This window comes from Macrosteles quadrilineatus, unplaced genomic scaffold (assembly GCF_028750875.1).
Source record: "Macrosteles quadrilineatus isolate MER2022 unplaced genomic scaffold, UCM_ALF_1.0 Scaffold_8__2_contigs__length_117827958, whole genome shotgun sequence".
Lineage (NCBI taxonomy): Eukaryota > Metazoa > Arthropoda > Insecta > Hemiptera > Cicadellidae > Macrosteles > Macrosteles quadrilineatus.
Genome location: NW_026542601.1, coordinates 89,362,249 through 89,375,592, shown reverse-complemented (window position 1 = coordinate 89,375,592; position 13,344 = coordinate 89,362,249). Strand labels below are relative to the sequence as shown.

The window sequence follows — 13,344 nt, the reverse complement described above, 5'->3', positions numbered from 1 at the left end:
CAACAACCACTATACAAAAATGTATATTACAATAACCTCGTCCAACTAAATCAAAGTTAAGTTCAATATTACATTGTAAACTATATGTCTTTTGATCTTATGAGTTTCTGGTTTCAAACAATGCTATCAGAACATAAAAATGTATAGGAAAACCAGGAAAATTACAACAAAAACTAAGTTGTATTTAATGTTTACCACAAATACCGGGATTAATCTTTGTTATATATTTTCTTATTGTCTTGATATTCAAAATTAGCCTAATTAATAAAATAGTGACAACATTACAGTTAAAATTCAACAACAGGTAATGGAATTGAAAGGCAAACAAAAAAGCCTTACGAAATATGAATTATTGGCCCTAGCACTGAAAGGGTTAAAGACAGATAGATTTTTTTGAAAATTGTGTGGCATTAATGATTGTTTACAATTAATGCAATCAAAGGTATAAGGCTACAAAAAAGCAACTAGTCTGTGCAAAACTTTCTATTTTATAACAATCAGATAAACAACCTTCTCAAAAATTACCAAGACTTATCAACTGCATCATATCTGCAACATGTAACTTTCCATTATGGTATAAAAAAATTGATAATTATTGTATAATGGCACTTACTTATAATATTCCTTAATTTTTTTACAATAATTGTAAATCATAACTAATTTCCTAAAGTAAAAAAAAACCGGAACTGAGACATAACTATTTTAAAAAAGCGAATTAAATAAGCTAAAAATATCAATTTAAATAAAGCTATGAATAAATGTTATTAAAATTGATTTTTCAATAGACATACAAATCAAAATATAAATAAATTTTTTAATTAAAGACACCTTGAACCGACAATGTTAATCGACCCCGACCAATACCATCAGTTTTATCTTATAATCTCTCTCCACTAATACTTGATTCTTACTTGCTCTTCTCTTTTTTCGCCCCACCTTTCTTGCTCTGAACCGGTGCTGCACACAGTTCAACACTTCCAACCACTTTCTTGACTGGTTCTTGATTCAGGATAGTGTTGAACCACCTGTTAGTGTTGACAAACGCTTTCCTCGTGTCGGCATCTAGAACGTGAATGTAAGCTGGTAACACTCCAGTGAAGACAACGAGGTCTGCCAGAGTGATTCTTTCACCCACCAGGTATGTTTTTGCGAGCAGGACAGTGTCTAGGTATTTCAGAGCCTTGACCACATCTTCTTTTGCCCTTGCCAGAGGTATTTGAGGCGTAGAAGTACCCAAGACAAGATGTACCCAGGAGCCGACTGCAGGACAGATGTGCTGGTCACAGTAGCTCATCCACTGTAGGATCTGCGCTTCCTCGACTAAAGTCTTCCCTTTCAAATCAGAGCTGGCGAGGTAGAGCGAGATTGCATTGGGCTCTGTCAGTTCGATATGGTTATCTTTAAAAATAGTCTGGCTGTCGTTGGTGGTTTTTAGGTTTTTCTTGGCAAAAGATGCTACAATTGAACACCTGACTCTTGCCATGCTGCCGGCCGGGCAGTACAATGTTTCCTTTTCAATATCTTTGGAGATGCCTCCATTCACTTGTGCAGTGCTCGCGATTCCCAACTTCCCTTCAGCAAAAGCCCGAGCTGTGGAGATAATGCTATCCTTTGCTGCTATGTTAGAACCAGAAGCTTGTGCGTTTTCAGCTTTACCTCCACCTTTGCCTTGCATCAGAGAACTTACTGCGTTCACCCACTCATTAGCTTTTAGCCCTTTGTTGATTGCGTTCTGAAAAACCAAGACATTTATGACTTTAACAAATTACAAAATGACTAAGACACCATAATAATAAAATTACCAATTATTTTATATTATATTTTGCTATTAATAATGATGTTTCGATACCAAAATTTATCAATTCTCAATACCGATACCATTTTAAATTGTTTTACCAAATTTTCTGAATGGATTGCACTACACCACACCAACCCCTGTCTTTATGTCCTTCATCATTGTCTTTAGCGAATAGACGTGATCGACGTCTTCCACGATCCCCGCAAAATCATGAACATTTCCCGCAGCTGTGTAGACGTTATCGTCGTCTCACGTGGTCACGGAAACATCATCGTTTTTGTCTGAGATCAATAATTGATGGATTCTGTCGGGGCGGACCTTGTCTTGATGCACGTCAACTGCAGATGGGCTTTTTATACTCCCCACTTGGTGCGTCAGAGCCTGTAAAACCTGAGTTGCTTGATGAACTGCAGCATCCTATCTATGAGCTCCTCCTGAGGAAGGTGTCTGCCCCTTATCATTGAAACCATGAACATTTCCCACGGCCGTGTAGATGTCATTGTCTCCCGTAGTCACAGAAACGTTGTCGTCGCCTTGCACTTTCCCATCAATAGCTGTAAATTTTCCGGGTATTTACCTAATCGTGCGTGACAGGTATCTGTATCGGAATCGACTTTTTACAGTCGATTCTCAATACTGAAACCAACGTCCAAGTATTGGTGGTATCGAGAATCGACACATCCCTAGATTTTAACTTCAAGAATTCAGTGAACACTGATTGTTTTCCTGCTCAACTTACTTAATACCATTTCAACATACCTTAGGCACTGAGCACAGGCAAAATATCTTGTTAGTGTCAGTGTCAACGGAGAAGAACATTGCAGCAGTCTCGGGTGATTGACCTCGAACGTTCTTCAAGGCTGAGTCCAGGGCCTGCACAATATTTCATTTTGTCACTGGACAAAATATAAACAAAAAAATAATCGATGAAGCAAGCTTGATTACAGTTGAGTTGATAAATTTCTCTCTGGGTCATTACAGGCTTTAACCTTTAACTGTAGTTAAACTGTAGTTAACTGTAGTAGACTCCCTCTTATCCGGACTCCTCGGGACCAAGACCACTTCGGATAACAGTTTTCCGGTTAAACCGACATCCCAAAAAACTTGTTAAAATGTACCGTTTAAATGCATACTGTACTGTATTTGACTTAAATTTAGGAGAGCATTGTATTTACACACGTAATCACTGGTCTCAAAACATTCCCACGAGAACAGTCGTTTTTAGTACTGCCCACTTCCTGCTGATCTAGTCTGGTTAAACCGATGTGCTGATAAAAATTGTCTGGTCAAAGAGATGTCATTTCCGCCGAGTGTAGTCCGGTTAAACCGATGTCCGGTTAAAAGGTGTCCAGATAAGAGGGAGTCTACTGTAGCTATTTAGAAGTCTCTACTGTAACGGTACACAATACACAGCACTAGCAGTGACGCTGTTTGTGTTATTGAGAGGTGTTAACGATTAGTATGCCAAGTATATAGGTAATTTTATAACTGTAGCCTCAAATAAAACTAAACAAAGCTAATAATTATTAGAGAGGAGATTACTGTATACAACCTCGGAGGTATCTTGTGTGCTCTGAGCAGGTGCAATACAATTAAGTTTTCCTTGGTTTGTTCACGATTATACCGCAATACATGGGGGGAGATCATGCATAAACTGATTGTAGTATTACAATTAATATTAAAAATCAATACTTTCCAAACAATGTGATTTTGGCCCAACCTGGTTTTAGCCCGAGGGCCAAAGTTTTTGATCCAACCCAAAGTAAAACAGTGTGGCCTGCAGATCCCTGGTATCTGTACATACAATAATAAAATATCCTTGCAGAACTAAGCAGATTGTGAATTTCTAGTTGCTTTGATCAAACAGGTTAAACACAGTTAAATGTATACTTAGGCGTATGCTCAGTCTAAATAACATTGGCTCAAAGATTACTGAAGCATACCTTTGTGTTTGATGATGCACACAGCTCAGCTACCAACAGAGGGGTGTTGGGGTTCTCATTGGCCAGAGCCACTGCCTCCTTGATAACATTGTTAGCCTGCGCCTGTTTCTCCTCACGCTCTTTGTCGTCCAAACTCTTCTTGATCACTTTTAAGTGGTTTCGCATCTCATCCTGTCACAGAAAAACGGTGAATAGTAAACTTAAAAACCACAAAAATAATAGATATTGTTCTGGCAGTTTTCGATTAAATTTTTTAAACGATCAACTGTATTTTTTTATGTCTTCCATGTTATTATTGCCAAGAGGCTTATAGACTACAGCAGATTCAAAGTTGTAACATAGACTAACCAACACCAGTAGACTTCTCATCCCATTGTAAATTTTGAAGCACGTTTTTCGTGTCTAGTTCATGTACGTGACACAAAGGCGCTAGTGTCGATGAAACTTTGTTTCCATTATTTTAGGGTTAATTTCTTGATTTTTGCTTTACTGTTTGGCTATATAACTAGGGGACAAGTTATTGTTTATGATTAGATCGTATTTTTTGGTTAAACGAGGTTTTAAATGACTGTAATAACGGAAAACAAATTGTAAACAAAAAACGACCTCTAAACCGTACATGAACTAACAATAAAATTGTCTTCAGCTGTTCCATAAGGATGAGAAATCTACTAAGGGAGTATGTTTTATCTATGGTTGTAATAACAGACCATTTTCAAGTAAATATTTGTTAAAAATGGTCAAATTGAAAACGCATTCTTTAAGGCATTTGACACAAAGACAAGTGAAGTTGCACATTTACACTCTGGTTAACAAAAGCAAAAGTTATATGCCAAAATCACAATCGTTATATTCAGGTCTATTCTTGTAGGCCTAGATTATGTTCATACAAGTTTTATATCAAATCAAATCCATTCAATGAGTATGTAACCCTTCCTTTGCTAACCACCCAAAATAACAAGGTATGAGGTGTGTATTCAAATTCACACTGAGAAATCAATGATTATATATATCTAGATGGAATAGTACCTTTTTGTAGGCAGATATGGTGGTGTGGGAAATATCATTAGTCAGTTCAGTTATTTTCTTCACCACGTCCTTGTGTGAGAGGTTGGAACTCTTCAAGCTGGCTTCCAGCTCATTCACTCGCTTCTCCAAAACCTTCGTTCTGTTGAGAGCCTGAAAGACACAAACTCAGAGGTTAGAGTGTGTGTTGTTATTCCATACTAGATAAGACCCGGTATGGATCATAAAAATAAACAAATTACCGTTTTTGTCCCAAAAGTAAACAAAACCATATGTTAATATTAGTATAGGGGTTTTGAATACTTTGGGGCCAAAAACATAATTTGTTTATGTTTATGATCTATGATCCATACCTACCAGTATTTTTCTAGTATTCGTGGTCCTGACTAATGAAATAGCTGATCTTAGTCAATAACAAAGTTACAAAAGGCATCACACTCCATTCTACACTCATCCTTCACTCATATTTGGTTTAAAATACACACATAGTGGCGTCCCCATCTTAAATGAATATCCTTTATTCTTATACGAGCTATGTCAGTCTGTAATACATATCTCGAAATCCAGCGGAAGGATTTTGACTAAATTTTGTAATTAGGGACTAATAGCCCTAAAAACGTGACTAGTGACAGCTACTACCTCAGGAGGAAAATTTGTATTTTGCTACACAACTGGTTTGAAAATTTAAAAATTTTACATTGGCCTTATGTTCCAAGTAACTATGTTAGTTGAACAAAATAACAAGTCAGTGTTTCGTGTTGGTGTCGTTTGAGTGCACTGGCATTAACTCAATGTTCACTCTTATTTAAGGTAAGATTTTACAATTTTTATACACTCATTTTTATATTTTACATAATTTTGACATCTGTATTTATAATAAATTGAAATTCCACTGGAATAAAGCCAAAATTAGTTGTAAAACGTAAATTTCTTTTATATTGCTTTTACAATTGAAATAAACTATACCGAGCCATGGCTCAGTCCCCCAATACTGAATACACCTAAGTTCTATGGAAATAAAAGATAAGTAAACTTGTATTGGGGTGTGTCGCATCCGAACCTGGATGGGAACGAAGGATTAGGTCCTGAAATAATTAACACATTTGCATTTAAGAAAAACCGCATTGGTGTGCGGGAGCCTGTGAGGTAGGCCGATGACTGGAGGTACAGAGAGTGTCGGGTGATTGTGGTAGCAGTGGGAACGGAAGGTGGTGTGATGGAACAACCAATGGGGTTAGTTTATTCGATCAGGCCATATGACGTCACATCCTACAATATCTAACGGTACATGGATCGAGCTAGCAAATTTAATACCTGTAACCATCTGAATCTGAATTAGAAATATACAATTCATTTTATATTTAAATTAATACATTACAGGGTGTTGTTACGTACTTATTGAATTAAATAATTGTATGAAACTAAAATAAAATCTTGTTTTTATTCATTCCTCAATCTTAGAATTGTAAACATTACATCAGCTGTAATACATTTAAAATATAAATAAAATTAATTAATGAGCCCAGACCAACAGATATAATAATATATAACAGGTGTTTTTATCAACAAATCTGCAGCAAACTTGTAATCACTCACCTTAGTAGCCTCTGGTCCAGTGAGAGCGACTATTCTCCTGATGCCTTTAGCTATAGCCTCCTCACTTGCTACCACAAAGTCTCCTATGTGTCCTGAACGGTGAAGGTGACTGAAAAAATTAATATACGTTCTCGATTAGTTTTAGCTTGTTGAAGTGACTCGTTTTAAAACTAATAATAAGAAATGTCATGACGAAGCTCGTTTGTGTAAACAGTAGACTCCATCTCAATCGAATAACTTACGATCTCATCCTTATTTAAAGTAAGAGAAGCCTAGACAAACAGAAGTTGACACTAAAGTGAATATTTAAAATACCATGTGTGAAAAAGTAGTTAACAACAGACTTATACTGAAGGAGTCGACTGTGAACAATCTTAAACTTCCAAGTGTTAAAACTTTTTTATTACTTCTTTAACACTTTTAAAAGTGTACACATATACAGTATGTGTAAATAACTAGAACAAATTGAAATTATACAATCTGAAGCTTAGATTTAAGCCGGCTCCAGACATGATTTTATGTTCGGCGATCTAGTTGTCTTGCTATTCACCGATCCTCAAAATTTTACTTGAAAGCGGTAAATTGAGCTTATTTGTCATATACACGACACATTTTAATAAGAGATAAATTTAACTCCAACCACATAGTTGACTTACGTTCCTCCACAAAACTCGACGGAGGTTTGTAGTGATTTGGGTGATGTCGGGTCTTTGACTAACTCCTCTACAGGCACCCCAACACTGACCACTCGTACAGGGTCCGGGTAGGTCTCGTCAAACATTGCCCGCAAACCCACAATCTTCCGAGCATCCGCCAAACTTGTGTGTTGAGCAAAAATCGGGTCATTCTTGGCTATAAACTGTTGCATGTCCAACTCTGTGCGTTTCAACTGGTCCTCAGTCATCGCACCCTGGGAAGTGAAAAACATTTAAGAAACGTGTTTTACTACAGTAAAACATTTGCATTTAAAGATAGAAAAAAAAATTATGTGCAAAGTAGAACTTTAAGCAAATAAGCAAAATTGAAGACATTTTAAGCCGATCATATTTATAAAAATGGCTAGAAATAATTATTGCACTGTCGTCAAGTGATCCTGTTTTTCAGTTAAGCGGCGGTTTCAAACTAAAACTACGTTGCTTAAAAAGATCCTCTTCTTCCCTGTGGTTTTGAAGATTCGGCCAAATTATAACACTCATAATAGACACGTTGTGTAACCGGCTAATTAGTCATGACTCGTCATCTGCCGGCAACACCGCTACCCTACTATCAGTATCTTAATTAGGTTGACTCTTCACGACTACAGAGATGACTTGGTATTCCGATTGAAAATTAACCTTTACTGGTCGCTTACCCGACTACTGAATTACTCAACTCTAAAGTACAACTGATACTTTTAAAATGTTATTATTAAATAACACCTCGCTATAATAATAATAAGTTGCCTATAGCTTGCAAAAGTTCATGCTGAGCGAGTTTCCACAAAAAAACCCTGTAACCTGGTTTTTGAGTTCAACAAAACACATGGTCAAGAAATGATACAACACTGGCTGTCATCAAAATGTCTTGCCATTACTTTCTTCATAGTGTAAAAATTGTCATTACAATAAATTAATTATCTATATATATATATATATATATATATAAGAGGATGTTGGTTTGTTAATTGTTTGTATGTTTCTATATTTGGCAGTGATAATCTCAGACACCGCTGGACCAATGGTCACGAAACTTGTACATACAAGTAGAATTTCATGAAATACGTTTATACACCATCAATTTTGTGATCCGTCCAAACGGCTCCGCTCCGCCCCAGTAGCTCTCGAGGTTCCCCATTTTAAACCTTATGAAAGAATCTTAACAGCTGTTTCAAGTTTCAACTAAACAATTTGATTCTGTGATGTTCAATAGCATCTATATATTAATTTGAAACTGTTTTTCTTTGTCTCTAATAATTTGAGAGAACGGCTGGGCATAGAAACTCGGTAAAAGGTGTCTAAAGAAACGGAATTGGTAAATGTTAAATATTTGATGATTTCACCCTATTTATCGCAGTTATATGAATTAGCGTAAGCCTTGAAAGTAACTATCGATTTCGACTGGTTTCACCTAGTTAAAAAGTTAATAGGTGTACAACTGTGTAAAGCTCTATTAATTGTAAATTGATGACAACAGATAATTTGTACCAAGCAGAAACAAAAAGCTGTGATACATGGAATGGATGGATTTTTTACAGTTATGTTTATGTAGCCAGTAAATTAATAAAATAGTAAGTTTATAAACGTCTATCTACATACAGCAGATCTAGGGAACATAATAATTGTTCTCTTTAGCGTTCTCAAGCTGCTTGCCATTATTTTCAAGGGACCAAAACTGTCTCTTCTGCATCTTGACCCCGTTGCAAGGCACCGGTATAGCGGCTAGTTAATAATAGTAAAATAGTTGAATCGGTGGCAGGTAATGTATTTTTTTTAAATACTAGCCTGAGACAATCATAATTATTTCACCTTGTTTGTGAAGTCAAATCTGAGTCTATCAGGAGCCACAAGCGAGCCCTTCTGGTCACTCTCAGGGCCCAGTACGCTGCGCAGAATGTGGTTGAGGATGTGAGTGCCAGAGTGGTTGTTCATCACCAACCGTCGCCGTGCAGTGTCTACGTGTAGAGAGACAGTGTCGCCAACACGCAGAGTGCCTTCCAGACTGCCAGTGTGTAGCACGTAGCCTCCCTTCACTTGGACGTTCTTAACAGTAAACTCTACCGCCTGTGATGAAAACAATCACATTGAAACAAGTGGAAATGGATTAAACCTTTTGTGTCGTATTTTTGTAAGCTGTTGCCAAAAAGCATTGAATCTAGTCTTGTCCCAAGGCTACTGAAAAAAGAGGTTGCCTCAGTCGCGCGTATGACGTCACCCGCCAAGCCGGACGGTGCTGCTTTTGCTTTTAATTTACAGTTGCCACCTGTTAAATTCTTTGTTATTGTTGTTTGTTTTTGTGTAAGTTCTATGAAAATAAATAAATGAAAAAGAAGAGTTTCTATATATTTTTTTTACATATCTTCCATGCTTGTTTAAATATGATCATTGTCCTAGTTCATAGTTAATCATAATCCTCTACAATCGCAATAAAAATGTGATTTTTTCTATCGCATAATCTACGCAGACTCGTTCTGCAAAAGCAATAATATAACCTTGACATGACTCAGCCTACTTTCTGAAAAATACCCAAATTTTGGTAGAAATACAATTACCCAAATTTTAGACTACCCGTATGCTGTACAGTCCCATTTGATTCGGATAATTGGAGTTCTACCGTATTTACTTATTATTATAAATCAATCTAAGATTTAATTTATTTTCAAAACTCTTCAACACCAGAAAGAATCACAATCAATGTTTTGATTATGACCAAGTCAACATGTGAGTGTCTCTCATATGAAGGATTTTGATTAACCACTTAAAAGCGTGTTGCTAGCCAAGTGGTTAGCGTCTTGGACTTGGGTGTGGGAGGGACAGGTTAACTTCCCGACACATCCACAAAACTTTAAAGGGTTTGGACTGCTTACCCTTAAAGTGTTATTTGAGTATACTGTACTTTGTCTCTACTGTAATAATGCCACTGGTGTCGACACCAAGAAGGAAAAAAAATATTTAACCTTAGCTCCAACTAAAACATTTTATCCAATAATTTTAATCAATGATAGATAAGTTTAAACTTAAGGATGTAATATAGAGCACAAGGGCCAGGGTTTTAGGATTTTGGTGAGGTTAGCAGGCTTACCTGAATGGGAAAGAGTACAAACTGGCACAAGACGCACAAAACTTTTCACTATTTATATAAGTTACACAACACATTAGAATATGTCAATGCCACTGACTGCATTTTCAACTAAGGAAGAGAGAGTTTTCTTTAGATCCAATCACAATAATTTAAAATTTACTGAATAATCAACCCCATATTAAATGCATAATTCATTAATCTGAGATCAATTAGAAGTTCGTACATTTGGTATCCAAAATAAAAATAGCACTTCTGAATTTCATTCTTGAAAAAGTGTTTTTTTACGTTATAGAAACATAACAGTTTAAAAAATCAACAATTAACATAAATCACAAATCAAACAATTACCTGATCTTTATCCTTGACCATGTAACCTTCATCAAATATCTGACCTCCTTGTTCTGCGTAAAAGTTAGTTTTGTCCAGCAAAACACCGCATTCCTCATTTGTGACAGTCTGCACAAACTGTTTGTTGTGCCTCAGTGCAATCACTTTGGCAGTGCAGCCTTCAAACACTGAAATAAATCAACACCTGGTTGGTTACGGTAGGCTGGAACTGTGCGGGAAAAGTATTGGGGATAGCAAGGCCATGTTTTGGCAAATCAGGGAGCATCCCAGCTGTTATAAAGTGAAGGTTGAGCCGTAGCTTATTTACATCTATTTCAGCGTCTCAAAATGTGTTCCACAATAGAAAATGTCACCAAATGTTTAAGCAAATGTTTTATTTTTTACAGTAAAAGGATAAAGGATATTTTGCTGTGTGGTGGAAGGACCAAATGTAACAGGTGAAGGAGTGGTTTGTTTAGTAATGGACAAACACGAATAACAATGACAAAAAGAGCAGCGGAAGACCAACTTTGTTCAGAGGAGCTAATGAACTGTTTCTTGAATTTGGTGAAAAGTTTGTAAAAATAGTTTTTTCACAATTTCAGAGCTGTTAAACAATTCTTTTCCACAAATTTGTAGAACTGTGTTGTATGAGGTTATAGGACTTGTTATGGAGGGTTAGGCTACAAGAAGTAGTGTATGGGAAGTTCTTAGACATGTATCTAGAAACTATGTTAGAAAAAGAAAGCAAAGCTGTATTTCTGATCTGCATAAAATATATTTTAGCGAATTTCCCATAGGGAATAAGCTATTACCGTAGGTCTCATGGTAAGACCTGGACCCGGGACCAATTTACTTTTTCGTTTTAATGTCCCCAGAGGCCATAAATACCATCCATTCAAATTCATATATATATATATATATATATATATATATATATATATATACCGGGTGTTCAAAAAGTCTGGACACTTCTTAATATCTTTTTAACCAAATTGGTTACAAAATTAAAACTTTGCACACCTACATAAATAAATGTATAAAAACTACTTTTTGCAAGCATTACCCTTTATTTACCTCAACGGGGGGATGGCCCATGAGTAGTAAGTACAAAATCTTTAAAGTAAGCATAGGTTGATATGCACATCATTTTAAAGGGCTGGTTAAGTGGAGCTCAATGCCGAAAACTGCGTCTCAAAAGGTCCACCCATTGAAAAAGTGTGGCCATTAACTTTTGAATTAAATTTTGCCTCTAGTCCTGCAACATAAAGCTAATAAACTTTGAGAGGCTATAATTTCCAAACAAATGGCCCTTTTTCAGTCCGGTTCGAGGCAGTGTGTTCCTCTATGAAAGACCTTCAAAATCAGGTACATTCTATGCTTACATTCAAGTTTTTTTTAAGACTTCCTCCACAGGACGTCCCACCAAAGCGCAAAAATCCAGTTAAAATGTCAGTAACACAGTGAGGTTGTAATCCTATAGTTTCATTGCTCTGTGTTCATTAATAAAATGTATAATGGGGCTTCCTTACTTGTTTGAACTCCAATATCTCAATATAAACCTTAAATGGCCGCCATTTTGCAGCGGGTAAACCTTTTGAGACAGTTTTCGGCATTGAACTCCACTTAACCGGCCCTTAAAAATGATGTGCATATCAAACTATGCTTACATTAGAGATTTTGTACTTAGGTACTCCTCATGGGCCTCCCCGTATGGGATGTACCCTTGGAGGTAAAAAATGGAAATGCTTTCAAAAAGTAGTTTTTATACATATATGTAGTTGTGCAAAGTTTGAATTTACTAACACATTTAGTTAAAAAGATGTCCAGACTTTTTGTACGCCCGATATACATATCTTATCTTATCTTACTAATATTATAAATCTGAAAGTTTGTGAGTTTGTGTGTATGTTTGTGTGTATGTTTGTGTGTGTGTTTGTGTGTGTGTTGCTCAATCACGCATAAACTACTGGACGGATTGGGCTGAAATTTTGCATGATAATAGCTCACATTCCCGATTAACATTAAAGCATATTCTTATCTCAAAAACCCTTTCGGGCTCCGCCCCAGTGGCTCTGTAGTTCCCCATGTTAATCTTATGATTTTTCATATTTAAAAGGAATTAATGAATGTTAACAGCTGTTTCAATTAAACAAGTTGGTTCTGTTCTATGATGTTCAATAGCATAAAAGTTAAAAGGATTACCAACAGGGTGCAGCACTATTAATTTTTTTTTAAATATATGACAACAGCTAATTTCCAACCAAAAGGTGAGTGAGCGTAGCGAACGAACTTCAACCAGGAGGCGAGTTAGCGTAGCGAACGAGCTAACCGGAATGCAAGTGAGCGCAGCGAACGAGCTCCAACCTAAAGGTGAGTGAGCGTAGCGAACGAACTTCAACCAGGACGTGAATGAGCCATGCGAATACTTATGAAGTTAAACGGGGCGAAGCCCGCGGGTACAGCTAGTCTATCTATACTTATAAAAGGCAAAGCCCTCACTGACTCACTGACACACTCACTCACTCATCACTAATTCTCCCACTTCCAATTACCTAGGAGGCTGAAATTCGGTACACCGATTCTTTGGGCATTAAATAAGAAAACTAAGTAGTTTTTATTCTGATCAGGCATTCGGGCTCCGCCCCAGTGGCTCTGGAGTTTCCCATGTTAACCTTATGATTTGTCATATTTAAAAGGAATTAATGAATCTTAACAGCTGTTTCAATTAAACAAGTTGGTTCTGTTCTATGATGTTCAATAGCATTAAATTTACAAGGATTACCAACAGGGTGCAGCACTATTATTTTTTTTTTATTTATGACAACAGCTAATTTGCAACCAAAAGGTGAGTGAGCGTAGCGAACGAACTTCAAC

At 36.6% G+C, this 13,344-nt stretch overlaps 1 protein-coding gene across 2 annotated transcripts in view; it reads right to left on the bottom strand.

Moving 5' to 3' along the window:
• Window positions 1–468: 468 nt before the first annotated feature.
• Window positions 469–13,344, bottom strand: part of LOC128999763 (alanine--tRNA ligase, cytoplasmic) — a 28,657-nt gene continuing 15,781 nt past the window's right edge. For both annotated transcript variants that reach the window (XM_054426428.1, XM_054426427.1), the window contains exons 12-19: window positions 10,489–10,655; window positions 8,868–9,122; window positions 7,020–7,273; window positions 6,364–6,472; window positions 4,771–4,920; window positions 3,742–3,912; window positions 2,558–2,671; window positions 469–1,732 (exon numbers count right to left, since the gene is read on the bottom strand). In XM_054426428.1, coding sequence (XP_054282403.1) covers window positions 908–1,732; window positions 2,558–2,671; window positions 3,742–3,912; window positions 4,771–4,920; window positions 6,364–6,472; window positions 7,020–7,273; window positions 8,868–9,122; window positions 10,489–10,655 — 2,045 coding nt within the window. In that variant the 3' untranslated portion in view covers window positions 469–907. The remainder of the gene's footprint in view (window positions 1,733–2,557; window positions 2,672–3,741; window positions 3,913–4,770; window positions 4,921–6,363; window positions 6,473–7,019; window positions 7,274–8,867; window positions 9,123–10,488; window positions 10,656–13,344) is intronic.